Source organism: Leishmania braziliensis, chromosome 35, assembly GCF_000002845.2.
Source record: "Leishmania braziliensis MHOM/BR/75/M2904 complete genome, chromosome 35".
Classification (NCBI taxonomy): Eukaryota; Euglenozoa; class Kinetoplastea; order Trypanosomatida; family Trypanosomatidae; genus Leishmania; species Leishmania braziliensis.
The window spans coordinates 1,789,761-1,805,263 of NC_009326.2; the positions used below are offsets into that span (position 1 = coordinate 1,789,761).

General features: G+C 54.8%; 5 protein-coding genes across 5 annotated transcripts; all 5 read left to right on the plus strand.

Annotated features, from left to right (window-relative positions):
* Positions 1-1,024: 1,024 nt before the first annotated feature.
* On the plus strand, positions 1,025-2,194 carry LBRM_34_4790 (conserved hypothetical protein; the record flags this gene model as incomplete). The annotated part of the gene is made up of 1 exon (XM_001568527.1): positions 1,025-2,194. One exon carries the CDS (start codon positions 1,025-1,027, stop codon positions 2,192-2,194), a length of 1,170 nt encoding a protein of 389 aa, XP_001568577.1.
* Positions 2,195-3,487: 1,293 nt separating this feature from the next.
* LBRM_34_4800 (conserved hypothetical protein) lies at positions 3,488-3,910 on the plus strand (the record flags this gene model as incomplete). Its single annotated transcript, XM_001568528.2, has 1 exon — positions 3,488-3,910. One exon carries the CDS (start codon positions 3,488-3,490, stop codon positions 3,908-3,910), a length of 423 nt encoding a protein of 140 aa, XP_001568578.1.
* Positions 3,911-7,475: 3,565 nt separating this feature from the next.
* Positions 7,476-8,228, plus strand: LBRM_34_4810 (putative proteasome alpha 1 subunit; the record flags this gene model as incomplete). The annotated part of the gene is made up of 1 exon (XM_001568529.1): positions 7,476-8,228. The coding sequence occupies one exon, from the start codon at positions 7,476-7,478 to the stop codon at positions 8,226-8,228; it is 753 nt and encodes a 250-aa protein (XP_001568579.1).
* A 1,642-nt stretch (positions 8,229-9,870) lies between these two features.
* Positions 9,871-10,917, plus strand: LBRM_34_4820 (conserved hypothetical protein; the record flags this gene model as incomplete). Its single annotated transcript, XM_001568530.1, has 1 exon — positions 9,871-10,917. The coding sequence occupies one exon, from the start codon at positions 9,871-9,873 to the stop codon at positions 10,915-10,917; it is 1,047 nt and encodes a 348-aa protein (XP_001568580.1).
* A 1,392-nt stretch (positions 10,918-12,309) lies between these two features.
* On the plus strand, positions 12,310-15,354 carry LBRM_34_4830 (conserved hypothetical protein; the record flags this gene model as incomplete). The annotated part of the gene is made up of 1 exon (XM_001568531.1): positions 12,310-15,354. One exon carries the CDS (start codon positions 12,310-12,312, stop codon positions 15,352-15,354), a length of 3,045 nt encoding a protein of 1,014 aa, XP_001568581.1.
* Between the last annotated feature and the right edge of the window lie 149 nt (positions 15,355-15,503).

The window sequence follows — 15,503 nt, forward strand, 5'->3', positions numbered from 1 at the left end:
CCGAGCCTGAGGCAGAGGTCGTGCTCAGGTGACGGTGAGTGGGCGCCTTGCTGCAACGCGTGTACTACGGGTGCTCTGCACGACGCAATTGGGCCTGTGGCAGACCGAGGAGGGGAGAGGCGGGGTAGAGCGAGCGGAGGCTCTATGGCAGAGAAGGGTGCATATGGGGTAAAGAAAAACAGTCTCTGTGATGGGTCATGGACGGCCGTGGTTGATTGCGCTTTAGATAACTGAAGAGAATGTCTGGTGCTAGCAATGCTCTTCTCCATGTTTATCCTACGCGCACTCGCTGTAAGCCGCATCCACGCGAACGTCAAAAATGAAGTCAGTCGGTTGACGGATGTGCACGTATTCACTGTTTATTTGCCGCTTGCTGAAGGAAGATGTTCGGGTTGCATTTCGAGTAGATGTGAGTCAGTCGCGTTCAGGAAAGCCTCGCTACAAACGCGGTTTAGCGAGAAGAGAACGCAGACGTCCTGTGCTGCAGTGTACTGTCCCTTTTCTGCACTTCTGCAGCTGATGAATGTCTGATGTTGAGAGGGGTTATTGTGGCCCCTCTCTCTTCCCTTTCCCTTCGAGCTCTACGCCCCTCAGTGGATTCCACTATGATCGAGTCTAGTGTCTTCTCTCTTGTTTATTAATCACCACATCCCTCTCTCTCGCCATGGTGTCCCCACCATCCCCATCCATTTTGGGTCACTTTTTCTCTGTTCAGTGACGGTATGCCCTCCGCACAGACGCCCCACACTCTTGGCTTCCTCCATCTTGGCCTTACTCCCCGCCCTTCAGCGGAAAAATGCGCCGAATCGGAGCGCGTGTGCGTGGCTTCTGCGCTGGGACGACCCACACCGCCGCGCGACGCACTTTCGAGAGGATGCGAGAGGATCTCACGGAGGCGGAGCGGCGTCATCTCGACCAAGAGCTGCCGCCCCGAGAACTGTTGAGGGAAATGCGCACCAGTGATACGGCCCCTGGTGAGGAGGACGAAGATGAGATAAAGGTTCCCGGCGACTCCTTCGGCATCATGCAGAACCGAGTCGCATTCTACAAACCTCTGCAACGGCAGCCATTGTCGGGAAGAATTGGAGAGCTGATGCCGATGGGGTCGCACCCATTCACCTGCTTCAATCCGGATACGGTGCGCCGCATGTCCAGTCGCTATGGCGTCCCCGTGGACGATGTGGTTGCGGCGCTGCGTGACGCGAGCGGCGATGTCAATGTTGCCACCGAGCTGCTTGAGCAACGACTGGACATCGAGGTAGGCTTTGGCAGCTATGGACTCGTCTGCTTAGAGTCGTACGCGCCAGAGACGTTTTGCCTGGTCTCATACAACCTGCCCACATTCGCCTCCACGCAAACGGATGAGGTGCTGGATGCGATTCATGAGCTGACGCTGTCAGCGGCGGAGCTCCCGCTGGACACCCCACACGACAGGCTCCTGGACAAGTTTCTCAATCACTGGACGACAGAGGATGACGTTCCATGCGGGGCCATGTTGCGAGCGTACGATATGACGGTGCAGCACATCCTGCTGTTGCCGTTCGGCGACTATGGCGTCCAGGGCTTTCACGTGCTGATGCCGGTGAAGGAGGGGACGCCAAACATAGGTGTTGCGGCTGCGGCCTGCTGCATGGACTTGCGCACCGGCATTCACAATCGATTCCGGTTTCATGTTGAGCGCATCGCCGACTCCGTCAGCGAGCACGTGGTGCAGGAGATGCTGCATTACAACCAGGGTGCTCACCTGCTGCGCCAGCCGTACTGGTTCCGACCCGAGTATAGCGTGGAGGAATTTATCCGCTTCAAGGAGTCGCTGCTGCAGCCGAGCGCGTCGATCTTTGAGATGCGCTATGCCTTTTTGTTCGCACCACAGTATGGGCTGCCCCACTACCGCAACATCGTCGAAATGGAGAAGCTGAAGATTGCACAGCACAGGTATGAGAAGCATTACGAGGACTTCACCGCACCGGGAAAGTGGCTGACAAGTGACAACGCCCAGCTGCAGACCGTGGCAGCCAGCGCAGGCGGGTCGAATGTGCCGGGAGGTGCCATGCACAACCACACGAACGACCCCGCGTCCATTCAAACAGCGATGGAGACCCGCACCGGCCCACTGCGGCGTACGCTGGCGCAGTCGATGCAGGCGCACGGGGACCGAGTCTTCAACCGCTTTTATCGAAACAACGCTCACTGACGGATACCGCCGCCGACGTGTTTTTCTTTCGCTTGTGCCGTTTCGTTAGCACACACCCTCTCCCCTCACTTTCTGCCCACCTGCTCATTAAGCGCTGCACAGTTGGTCATCAGTGGCACCGATGACACACATAGCGACCGAGGCTGCGTGTACCTGCGCGTAGGCGCGTGTGTCAGTGCGTCTCTCTCTCGCTCTCCACCCCCCCCCTCTCTCTCTCTCCCTCTGGAAATGGAGTAGTCTTTATGACAAGCGAGGCTATACAAGAGCAACGAAAAAAAAAGCAAAACACACATGGAGAGGGATATCGGCTGTACCGAAAATGCGGCATGGGCCGGATGGCGTTGCCTCCTCAAATCATGGGGAGTGTCAGCGGCTCTCTCTCATGTTTTCTCAAGCCGGTCTTAATGGCTTCAGTGGTTGCAACGACAGCGACCACTGTGAGAGTGCACTTCGGTCTCCCCCCCCCCGATGTCACCCTGACAGCGTGCAACCCACCTCACCTTCTCTTTTCCATTTCATCCCTTTCCGACTCTGTACACTTAGCAGCCTGTCGCACCCCTCACTATCGTTGTAACTGGAATTCTCTCTGGCTCCCTTTTTGATTCCGCTCTGGCGCTGTTCTTGCCTTCTTCGTGTCGTAACGCATTTTCCTCTTCTCGTGTTCGCTACCTACGCAGCGATATATATATATATATTTCTTTCAGCTTGTGCACTCACGCCACTCTAGCCCTTACGGGACTCCCCCTTTTTCTTCCCTCACGTATTTTCCGCTCCTCGATACCCCTCCCCCCCCCCCCCCCACACACACACACACACACGAAGAAGCAAACGGAGAATAGAAGTGAGGCGACAAATCACAAACAGCTCCTCACAGAGAAAAAAAAAGGATACATAAAAAACTTAAACGTGTTGTTGTTGCGCAACAGCTGTGATTGACTGCGTGTGCATCGTTCATCTGCCCCATCCCTCCCCACTCCAAAACTGTCCGGTGCCTTCATTTTCCTTTCAGTGGCTGCTCCCCTCCGCTTCGGTTGCTCCATGCCGTGCGGGTGCGGCTACATTTGTTCTAGCTGTGGCGCATCTCTTGCTGTGTCTTCCACTCACAGACAGTTGCTTTGACAATCACTCGCAGGCAGTGCCTTTGGGAGGCGTGACTTTCATTTGTCTTTTCTCGTTGTGCTGACCTCTGCTGCAGAGCAGATTATCCTCTCCTTCATTTTTCTTTGCTCTCCACTTTGTGCACTCCTCTTAGCAGGCCGCGCATACGCATCCGTACTCACACACCTACACAAGATGGGGTGCGTCACAGCGCGCGCTGCCCGTGATGGCGTTGCCAACAGCAATAAATGCAGCAAGATCTCAAAAGTGGGGTCCACGCAGGTCACTGCAGAGAACAACCCCGAGGAGATGGAGGAGGACTACGTTGCGCACTTTGTGGCCGGCTACATGACTGACTGCTCGCCGAAAGGTACGGTCACCACGTATGAGGATTACCGCGGCTTTGAAATGTCCACGATGAATCACGTGTCCAAGAACAAGGCGGATAAACTATGCAAGTGGATCGACCAAGCTCTGCAAGACCGTCACAGACTCAACAACGACCTCTTCTTCAACCCGCAGAATCCTTCCTCGTGGCCGAAGGACGTCATCGCAGCCCATTTATCCTCACCCTCCTTCAGTGATCGAAATACCATTCAGGAGGCAGTGCCCAAGTGAGAGTTGCAATAGCCATACGCTGCGTCAACCAGCTGTGCTTATCGGACCCTTTTTGTACGTCTTCTCGCTGCGTACTTACTGTTGTCGAGCTAGGGGAGGAAGAGGGATCGTTGGGGACGTGCCGCCTTCCGTGGCCACTGTGCGGGCACCGCGTCTCTTCTGTAATGCCTTGCTCACGGCCCACCCGGTCTGGGGCGCTTCAGGAAACGTTGCGCAGATCAGCCGTGCTCATACACACGCCTTCTCCGTGGCACTCTTTTTGTTTCGATCACCGCATTTTTGTTCCCGGGCCTAGCGCCTCTACCCCCCTCCCCCTCCCCATAACCCGCGTGTTTGCCATCGCGGCGTCTTACCTGGACAGCTGCTCAGCTCGTTCAACGTGAAGCCCATAGGGCGATGCAGGCAGCACTTTCGCACATTCAGAGACGGCAAGGCCTGGGGCGAAAACAAATGTTAGCAGCAACACATAGCCACACAATGGACAGACGGAATAACGGGCGCGGCTCTCATTCCGACATGCGTCGCTCTGCTTAGTTATGTTTTCGATTGTTCTCTCCACTCCCTTTTCGCTTTTGTGTGTTGTTGTTGTTGTTGTTGTTGTGCTCGGTTTTCCCTCTATGTTTTCTTTGCATTTCTTTTTCCCCCATTTTTTTTTTTTGCTGTACTCCTTCTCCTCCTCCCCCCCCCTCTTTGTCATTTTCCCTTTCCTGAGTATACCATCAGGGCACGAATTGTCATCTTTTAATTTGGGTTCTTCTCCTCTCTTTTCTTTCCCCGTCCGTCGTGTGTCGTCTTCTCCTGCTTATCATTGGTGACTGGTTTAAGTGTATGAACACACTGATCAAGAGACAGATATCCAGGCACGTCCTCGGGGAATGGGTGGGCGACGCAACGTGCAGGAACACTAGACTGCATCAAGAACTCAACAATCATTAGCTAGAGTTTACCGCGGTTCATGGTGGCCCGCGCGCACAAGTGTATCTGTGTGCATGAGTATATGTGTGTGTGTGTGTATGAACACCAACCCTCTGTTGCTTTTCCCTTTCGCCTTTCCCTTGTCTTGGTTTTATTCAACCGTTTTTTGGTCTTGACTGTCCCTTCCTCTCCCCTCTTTCTCTCAGCCCTCTCCCCTCCCCCCGCTGAAAGGTTTCGTTGTCTATGACTCGCACATCTCTGCCTCTATCTTCTCTCTCTCATCGTTAGTGTTTTTCTTTTTTTCTCATTCCTGCAGTCGCGCGAAACGCTGACGAGTAAAGAGGACCGAGAGAAACGGGAGCGGCGGGTGAGGGAAGCGAGAGAGGGAGAGGGATGGTAAGGGGAAGACGGCAGTTGTTAAAGCGAAGAGACGAACGGAGCGAGATTGAGGACATCCATGTACAACCCTTTTTGTTATTTGTCTTGTTTGTTGTCCCCTTTTGTGTGTCGCCTTTACGTTCTGATCGCCGCGTCCTTCTCTTTTCCTTTTTTTCTTTCCCGCTTACCAGTGATGTGTTGAATATGGTGATAGCCACTGAATATTCGCTTCTCTCGCTTCCTCGGCACCTCTTCTTCTGCCAACCACACTCAGATATTGAACTTCTTCCCACGGTATTTTTGGTTCTTAGCTTTTTCAGATGTGCTCTTCTCGCCCTGAATACCTGTGTCTCTCCTCTCCTTTACCTGAGCTTGCTAGGCCTTGGAGGAAGCTGAGGAAAGGAGAAGGCAACATCCTCCTGGGATTGCTGGAAGCAAAATCTGTGGCTGCGCTCGTGTTTGATCTCTGCGTATGCTCAATGCTTTCTTTTTGTAATTGTGTTTGTTGGCAAACATTAATGTATTGCTGTCTACTCTATCTTCCACTCTTGTCCTCCTTCCCTCGCGATGCAGAGGGTGCCTACTTGCATCATTTTACGACTGTTTTGTGTGAACTTGCTGCCCCTCTTGCCATTCATCTCTTCGGCTACTTCAGAGCGAGAATTTTCTCGTCCCATTTCTTTCTCTATCGCTTTTGCTGTCTACGTGTGTGTTTCACCACGTATGTGGTACGTGTGTGAGCGTGTCGCGTTGTCGCTCCTAGGATCAGATACACCCGCACTGCTGTGTGTTTCTTCGTGTCTAGGTCTATTTGCTGCTGATTGTTGCTCATCTTTGCATATTTTTTTTTTCTTTCTGTTGGTGATCACCTTCTTTGTGTTTTTCTTGGCCTCGCGGCGTGTGTGCCCCTCTCAATTCCCCCCATTCCTTATTGGCTTTATCTTTACCAGATTGGCTGTAGTTGTTTTCTCTTTCATTTGACTAAGTTAACGTATGCGTGTCGTCTGTGGTTGGTTTCGTTTTTTCCACCTTCCGCTCGGTTTCTTCCACTTCCTCAGTTTTTTTTTTTCTCTCGTCTTGGTACTTTTTCCTCTATTTTACAAAGTCGTGTGATTTTTTGCTCTTGTCAGCTTAAGCGCCTCCAACAAAACCAAAAATGAGCGGTGACTGTTCTGCTTCATTGTGTCATCAGGCGAACTTGCGCTTTGTTCTTCACGCTTTTCTCCTCCTCCTCCTCCTCCTCTCTCTTTGTAGGGTTTTTTTTTCTGTTCGTTGTTTCACTTTTCATTCGCTGCTCGCTCGTTTTAGGGGATGGCATGCCTCGTCTTACTTCTCAACTAATGTAGTGGGCGGGGGGGGGGGAGGGGGCAACGCAAGCACGCTGCTCAAGGCAGTGAAGAGGAATCAAATCAAAGGCACAACGAGGGAGTTCGCCTTTCCACGTGTACAAGACGACAATATGGAGACCCCCCTCTCCCTCTCTCTGCTCTCTCTCTCTTCTTTTTTTTTCTCCTGCGGCTACGGAGGCCGTGTGCAGAGGGTTACATTAGAGAGGTCTCCCCTGATGTGTTTATACGGTACGGGTGTGCGCGTTTTCTTCTTTATGTATTTTACCCCCTCTGTGTGTGTGTCTCTTTTTTTTTGCTTGTTTGTGGGTTTTCTCTTTGGCATTTCGCGCTTCCACCATCCGACCCTAACCCCCCCCTGCCAAGCGAAATGAGCTCCGCCTATATATATATATATATATATTTCTAGAGAAACGGTTAATATGAGCAGAAAGGTGTCAACACATTTCTGAGCGTAGCTGCATTGACGTGTGTCTTAGATGGAATAACCACCAAGCCTCCTCATATACGCACTGGACGGCTTCCCACTGCTTCGCTGTCTTTAAGCGACTCACGTGCCGCGCTTCCTCTCAGACCGACAGTGGGTTGCGTGTGTTTCTCTTTCTTCACTGTTCTTGACTCGACTATTTTGCATAGTCGCACAAACTCGCCAGTGCTTTGCACCACTTGTCCCAATCGCTTATGCACTACATTATATCGATGCCTACTCGAGCTTCTCTCTTTCCTTTGCCCTTTTCTTCTGTATTTTTGTGTTCCTAACCGGCCCGGCACTTCTCCCTTTATATCGCTTTTCCTCAGTCTTCACCATTCAAGCCGTGTTGAGGCCCATTTGCGCTACGCATTGACGCAGAGCCCTACACCAAAAGCGCAACTCTCATCGGCTTCCTGATTTTTTCCCCCTTTCTATCCTTCTCCTAGACAACATCATGAACCGCGCAGGCTTCGACAAGTACATCACCGTCTTCAGCCCCGAGGGCTCGCTGTACCAGGTGGAGTACGCGTTCAAAGCGGTCACCTACCCTGGTCTGCTCACGATTTCTATCCGCTGTAAAGATGCCGTTCTGGTGGTGACGCAGCACCAGATTCCCGATCGCCTTATGCGTCCTGACTCGGTGACAGCGCTCTATGAGGTCACTCCGGGTATTGGCTGCTGCATGACTGGCCGCGCACCCGACGGGCGTGCCCTGGTGCAGCGCGCACGGGAGGAAGCGTCGGATTACCACTACCGCTACGGTGTGCCGATCCCAATAGCGGTGTTGGCGAAGCGTATGGGCGACAAGGCGCAGGTGCGTACCCAGCAGGCTGGCCTGCGGCCGATGGGCGTGGTGAGCACCTTCATCGGCATGGACCAGAGTGACGAGGACGGTTTACTGAAGCCGAAAATTTACACCGTCGACCCGGCCGGCTGGACTGGCGGGCATATCGCCTGCGCTGCTGGCAAGAAGCAAGTTGAGGCAATGGCATTCTTGGAAAAGCGCCAGAAGAGCACCGAGTTTGACACACTGACGCAGAAGGAGGCGGCGATGATCGCGCTGGCGGCACTGCAGAGCGCGATCGGCACGGCTGTCAAGGCGACAGAGGTGGAGGTGGGCCGCTGCACGGCGGCCAACCCGACCTTTCAGCGGGTGCAAAACTGTGAGGTTGAGGAATGGCTGACCGCCGTGGCCGAGGCGGATTGAGCGGCAAGCGCGACACCGACATCGTTTTCTTTTACGCGTGCTCTCATCACTCCCTTCTCCTCGTCACTTGACCCACCGTGGCGCGTGCAATTTCGCCCCCCCCCCCCCCCCCCCCCCCCTTCTCTTCGCATTGGGGACTGCCCAGCTCCATGGGCGGTCCAAGGCTAAGGAATGTTTGCTGAAGTCCCCTGTTAGCTCACACAATTGACGTTCTTATGCTTCACGTCTGCCCAACAGAGAAGGCGAATCAGAGAGGAGGGGAGACTATGGATGTTTTTCTTTTCCCTGTTCCTGTGAGACGCGCAGAGGAGGAGTTTCACGCATGGGCGCGGGCGCACCCTAACGCTTTCTTTCGGAGGTGAGGGTCGGCTGACATACAATTTGCCTGGGGTGCGTTTTCATATGTTTATTCTTCCTCTCTTCTACCTTTTCCTTCTCGCTGTGGTTCCTCTTGTCCTTTGTCTCCCCCTTTTTCATGTTTGTTGTGATTACCGTGAGCGCGCTGATAGGTGCGCATTGTTTTAGTGGTGGAGGTTGTGGCGACCCTGTGCGAAGCCTGAAAGGTAGCCCCCGCGCATCCTCATGGATCATAGTCTGCGTCGGCCTCAGTGTGTCTCATGGCCCGCCGCGTGGGTGCAACAAAGAGAGATCGAAAGCGAAAATGCACCGCCGAGGAGGCGGAGGCGGGTGTGATGGCATGGGCTTTGGGGGCGAAGGATCGGTACAGCCAACAGACACTGACCTTTCGCTGCATGCTAGCCCATCGTGGTAGGAAGGGGAGGGGGAAGAAAAGGGCGGAGGAGAACAAGGAACTGATACCCAGAAAGAGGCTGGTACTGCTGCTAGACATGTATGACATCTACGCGTCTGTCGGCTGTGCCGTCGCTTTCTCCCTCCTCTCTACTTGCACCTTGCCGACATCCTTCGTTTGCGTTTCGCTCGTTATCTTTCTTCTGTTGCTTGCACAATTATTCTGCAGGTGCGCATGTTGGACATAAAAAATGTGTGCAAAGTTCTCCTGACGTCAGGGATTCACTCGAGTGCACCGCAGCCGCCACCGAGATCGAAGGACCTTCATGGCTCTACAAGGCAGCTTTGGATGCTGCGCGAGATGGGGTGCACGCTTAGATGACCTCCAGGCTGTTCCTGCGGTGCGCACCAGCTTTTTTTTTGTTTACACCGATTTCTTCACCATGAACTGCTACAGATGTGCCGTGTAAATCTTTAGTCTCCTTGGATTACCCCGCTCAGCACCAATACAGAAACTCAGTCCCCCTCTTTTCGATGTCCCTCTCTTTTCTTCCACGGCTGACCCCTATTCTCTCATTCATTCAACCTGCAGTTTACCGTCTCCCAGAGTTTGTCTTGGCGGTGGGCCCTTTTTTTTTTTATTTTCTCTCGAACGATCCGTCGCCTTTTTCTCAGCCAGTGCTGCGCGTTAGAGACCCTGTAAAGCGAAACGAGGAGCAGCTTCTCACCTTCTTGAACACCACGTTTCTTAGCTAGCGATTATTCGCATTTTTTTTTTTCGAACCTCCGCATTCCACGTCTGCCGTCGTCACTGTGAATCATTCAGCGATCAGCTCTCGATATCGTAGTCCACATTCATCTTTTTCATTTTATTTTAGTCACACTGCAGACAATGCTGAAGGAGTGGCTGCGCGGCTCCTCGAGCGAGGCGGAGAAGCCTGTCGAGAAGAAGCCTGTATCTCGCATGGTGGTAGATGCGGAGAAGCCGCTGGAGACGCACGAGAGCGCCGCGAGCAAGCGCCGCGAGTTGTATGAGAAGAAGCTCGCGGAGTCGGCGAAGGAGGGGCCGCTCCATCCAAGCAAGACGGTGACCTACGATGGCATTTTCCGCAAGACACAGGGCGTGCTGCTGGAGGGTAATAACAATGAGATTCAGGAGGGCATCACCCTCAATATCGCCCGCAACGCACAGAACACGATGATCTCGACAAAGTGGGCGCTCGTTAACCCACAGATGTCCCACTGGGAGGTGAACTTGCAGATGAACGGCTTCAGTGATATTGTGGCGGCCTCGTGGAACACATTGAATCGCTACCAGCTCATGTACCAGCGCGTCTTCAGCACTGGCGCTATGCTTGTGACGCAATTCATGGCGCAGAAGCAAGGTGGCCTATCCCAGGGTACTGTGTTTGCCATGATGCAGTATCCGTGGCGCTTTGGCGGCTGCACTCAGGTGCAGTACGTGAAGGACCAGTCACTGAGCCTGAGCCACGTGCAGCGTCTTATCCGAGGCGTCCACATAGGCACCAATCTCACGTTCGAACCTGCAACGCACAGCTCCTACCTCTCGCACGCCATCTCCCTCATGACTGCGAAGAGGGACGCCGGTTTTATGGCAGAGATGACACCGAGCAAGGGGACGTGGAAGATTGCGGCGACAGCTTTTGACTGGGCAGTGAACATGGATGCCGCGATTGAGCTAGAGTACATGGAGGGCCGCGAGAGCATGAAGAGTGCCCTCAACGTAGGCTGCCGCAAGAGCTTCGTTGGTGGGGCGCAGCTGACGACCTCCTTGTTAGGCTTCAATATCGCCAAGGTGAATCTCGATCTGCCCTTTGGCGGCGAGGTGCCTGGCACAAATCAGCTCCGCCTCACCTTCAACTGCCAGTACGACATCCACTCTGGTGCACTGAAGCAGGGCCTCATCTTTACAGCTTAATTCACACGGTACTCTCTTTTTTTATCCTGTTGTTCATCATGGGTGTTGTTGCCGTGATTTGGCAGCCTCTGAAGAGGATAATCGAGGCGGAGGGCATGAGAGGCAAACGCCAAGAGTGTATGCTCGAGTACACCAGAGTTGAGGTGATGAAGGCGAGTGTTGGAAAAGGTGTGCGTGGGTCACGTGTTTTGGTCACAGTGACGCAAGCGTGGCGGCACTCCTCCTCCCACTGGGCTCTCTTCGAGCATTTCTGCCCTCTTTCTACTTCTCCCCCTTCTCTGAGTGCGGTTCTGTACACTTTGCATAACTGGCGCCGCCTCTGGTCGGTTGCTCTTGGGTCGCGCTTCGATGGGGTAAGTGTGTCGAAGAATGGGCAATTTTGAGGGGCACAACGAGAGGGGTGGTGGTAGTGATGATGGTAATCTGCCCGAACACTACGTCCGTGTCTCCATGCGTGTTACTGCGCATGGGGACACGGACGTAGTGGAGGCTCTTTGTCTATGTCTGTCCCGCCTCCCCTTTCTTGTCCCATCTCGCCGTCACACTAAACTCTCCCCAATGCCTTCCCTCCTTTCCCCCTCGCCTCAGTCTCACTTTTGGGCGGTCGCCATCGTTTGAGGCTAACTAAATCCAAAGAGATACCGAGCAGCAAAAGGGACACTTTTAAGTAGCGTGATGTGAGTGGTTGACGCGTCGCCGAGGTTGCACCTCTGTACACCTCTTCTACCCGCTTTGTAAGATCCCTAGTCATTAAACAAGAATTTGCATCTGGGGCGCCTTCGCCTCCGTTCCAGCACCAAAACAGTACGCGACAGAGCGCACGCAGTGAAGAATCAGCGACACTGCTTTGGGATACGTGACTTTTTCCCATACCCAGGCTCGAAAAGACGCATGCTGGACCCTTAGGCCGCTAAATGTCAGTCGCCGTCTTGGTGCCAGCGTACGTCTCCTCCACTCAGTGTCGCCGACTGTGGCAGCAGAGAGGGGGTGCCGTGCTTGTGAGAGACTGCCGCCCATGCATCGGCGAATCGGCAAATGTCACCACGTCAAGAGTTGCTTGCAGGGCATTGATCATACCTCCGATGCTTCTTTTATCACCGACCTTGTGTACTACTCCAGGTCCTCCGGCAACTCTCTTTTTTTCCCCTTTCTCTTCTTCTGGCTTTCCTCAGCCTGCACGCACACCTCACTGCGTCACCTTACCCCCCCCCCCCCCCCCACGGGGACATCGTTGCGCACGGTAAGACGAAGGTCAGTCACGCGCCGCACACATTTCCGTAGTGACGACTTTGCTTGTTTGTCCTGCGTTTTCCTCCGCATCTGGATTTCCTCAAGCGAAAAAAAAAGGAAAGCGCAAGCTAGCCGAACTTACTCACACCGGGGCCAGCGGCAATGCCGTGTAGCGTGCCGACCGCGTTCGCTGCGCAGGACGATGGCAAGCACTACAAGATGTGCAAGAAGATAGCTCAACTCACCAAAGTTATTTACACCTTGAATAACTGTTCTGAGGACAATGAGCAGCGCACCGAGTGGCTGCATCAGATGCACAGGCAAGAAATAGCGCAGCTCTGCCAGCAGTATGAGTCGGAGCTCGAAAAACTTCAGCAGCAGGTCTGTGCCTTGCAGACAGACAAGAGGAACATTGCAACGTCCATAGAGCGGTCTCTGAAGGAGCAACTGCAAGCAGCACAGGAGGCATTCATGACACGGCTGGCGGCTCTCTCACAACAGGCCAGTGAGCAGGAACTGAGCTATGAGAGCTCACTGCGGGAGGAGAAGCAGCGAATGGCAGCCGAGCTGGCAGCCGAGACGAAGCGAGTGCGAGAGAGCAAGGACGTAGAACTGCAGAGCCTCGTGCGTGAGTACAATGACAAGTACAAAGCCATGCTTGCCGAGCAGCTTGACTCGCGGGATGCGCTGGAGGCAGCACTCAAGAAGGAGTGGGGGTGTAAAGTAGAGGCACTGCAGATGGAGTTGGCAGCGGCGCAGGGCGACATGAAGGCGCAGCTGCAGTCCAAGTCGAAGTTGCTGCAGGAGACACTGCAGCGATGCGCGACACTGTCCAGCGAGAAGGACTTATCAGCGGCTTCGTTGAATGAGGCGCAGGCGCAGTTGCAGGCGTTCCAAGGGCAGCTGAGGCGCACTGAGGAGGAGCTGGCCTCCGAGCGGCGCCGGGCTGCGGTTGCCGAAGAACTCGAAAACCAACGAGAGACGAGGCGGGTAGCGTTGGAGTCTGACCGAACTGCCCTTCAGAGGGAAAACACGAAGGTGCAGGAATCACTGGCGGCTGAGAAAGCGCTCAACGCGCGCCAAGCAGCCGCGATACAGGCATTGGAGAATGAGAAAGCGTCCCTTTCAACATCAAGGGAGGGGCTGACTCAGAAGCTGGAGGACTGCAAGGCTGCCCTCGCTGCCTGTACGGCACAACGCGACGCCGCGGAGGGGGAGCTCCGCGACTTACACTCCTGCTCTGCTGCCCATGCCTCCTCGTTGAGTGACGCCACATCGCAGCTAGGTGAGGCAAAGCAACGCATCATCTTCCTCGAGCAGGCGGTAGCAGAGGGACAACGGAAGCACGGCGAAGAGGCTGCGCAGGCGCAACAGCGTTTAGCGGCGGCGTCTCATCAGGCGGCAGAGGAAGCGCGCGCTTCCCATGCGAAGCACGAGGAGGAGCTGCGCAACGCGCGTGAGTCGCTGCAGTGGAACTTGTCCTCTGAGCAGCAGAGACTGATAGAAACGCACACGAAGGTGCTTGAGGAGCTTAAGCGGCAGCATGAGACAGAGATGCGACGACTGCAGACGGAGATGGCTGCCACGCAAGAGTCGTTTGAAAGGGCTTCGAGGAAGGCGGATGCCACAGCTGCACTGGTTTCCGCCCTGACGGTTCGAAGCGAGGAGCAAGATGCACTGCTCCGAAGCCGGGCCGAGGAGAGTGCGGCGGAGCGCCTGCAGTTGGAGCAGCAGCTACAACAGCTGCAGCTCGAAGTGAGCGCTGCCAGAAACAACGGAGCGAAGGAGACGGCCGCTCAGGTGGCTGCGCTGGAGCGCACACAAGCGGAGCACGCTGCGGATTGCGCTGCAGCGGATGCCGCGCACGCCAAGGCGTTGTGTGAGGCAGAAGAGAAGAGCGCTGCGCAGCTCGATAGGATTCGTCTGGACCACGCCATGCTGCTAAAGGCGATGCAGGAGCAGCACACGATTGCCATGCAGCGAGCAAAGGAAGATGCAGCGGCGCAGGCTGCCTCGATGAGCACCAGCGTCGAGACAAGACTTGCTGCCCAGCAGCGGGATTATGAGGAAAGGCTCGCTGTGGTGCATACAGCCGCGGCGACGACTGAGGGACAACTGCACACGCGCATCACGGAGCTGCAGGCGCAACTACGTCAAACTGTTAACGAGATGTCCACGCTTCAAGCGTCCAGCAGTGAAGGGCTTCGGCAACGGCAGGCAGATCTCGCGCAGCTGCAGTCGGCCATGGCCAAGGCTCAGGCAGAAGCAGCTGCCTCGCTCGATTCGGCGCGCCGCGATGCTGAGGAGCAACGACGTAACGAGGTGAATTCACTGGAGGTGATGCGTCAGCAGCAGGTAGGTGCCGAGCGACAGCGTTATGAGGTCGCTGTGGCAGCCCACAATGAGGAGATTGCGAGAATGGAGGCGCACGCCCATGAACGCATGGCAGCCACGGAAACACGCCTGCAAGAGACTAAGGCGTCACTCGAAGCGATGCGGATAAAGGGCATGGAGGAGCTTGAAGGGCGGCTCAACATGATGCACCAGCGGCAGGTGCGCGAGCTCACTGAGGCGCACGACACTGAGCGCGACCAGCTGCAGAGCTCAATTGGTGCAATGAACGTGCGGCTCAAAGAACTCATTTCCTCGTTGGCCAGCAAGGCGGAGGCGTTAGAGGAACTCCTTGCCCAACGCGACCAATTACTGGAGGACCTCACCACCGCTAAGCGCAACGGTGCGGCCGCTGTCACTGCTGAACAGAACCGTCGCGCAGCGGACCTAGAGGAGCTTCGCTTGGCGCATCAGAAAGAACTAAACGCGCTCAGCGCCACACACAAGGAGATCGTAGACGACTTTTCTCACCAGCAGGCCGAGGAGCGGCGTGCGCACCAGGCTCTAGTAGATCAGCTGCGCGGCACGACCGAGGAGCTGCAGTACAAGTACAACTACCGCGAGTCTCGACCAGAGGACGTCGAGCTCATAAACAAGCTTCTTCTGGACATCAAGGAAAAGGAATGTGCTTTGAACAAGGCCTACGAAGACATGCGCCTGTACAAACTGGAGCTCATCAACAGAGAGGAAAACTACAACAAAGTCTTTGGTCGACACCCCACCGTGGCGGACTACTCTGGTGTTGCACAGGCGGCCACAAAGGGCCAGTCCGCGCTGCCCAGCATCGGCGCCATACGCAAATTCTCCACACGGTAGCGTCATGCACAGAGATGCACATGAGTAGTTGCGTGTGTGCGTATGTCTCTGCCTGCGTGTCTTCATAGTTTCTTTTTCCCAAGTTGTTCGTGCTGTGGTGTGCATAGTGATCGTTTTGTCTGTGCTTGCGTGCTTGGTTTTGCGTGTCT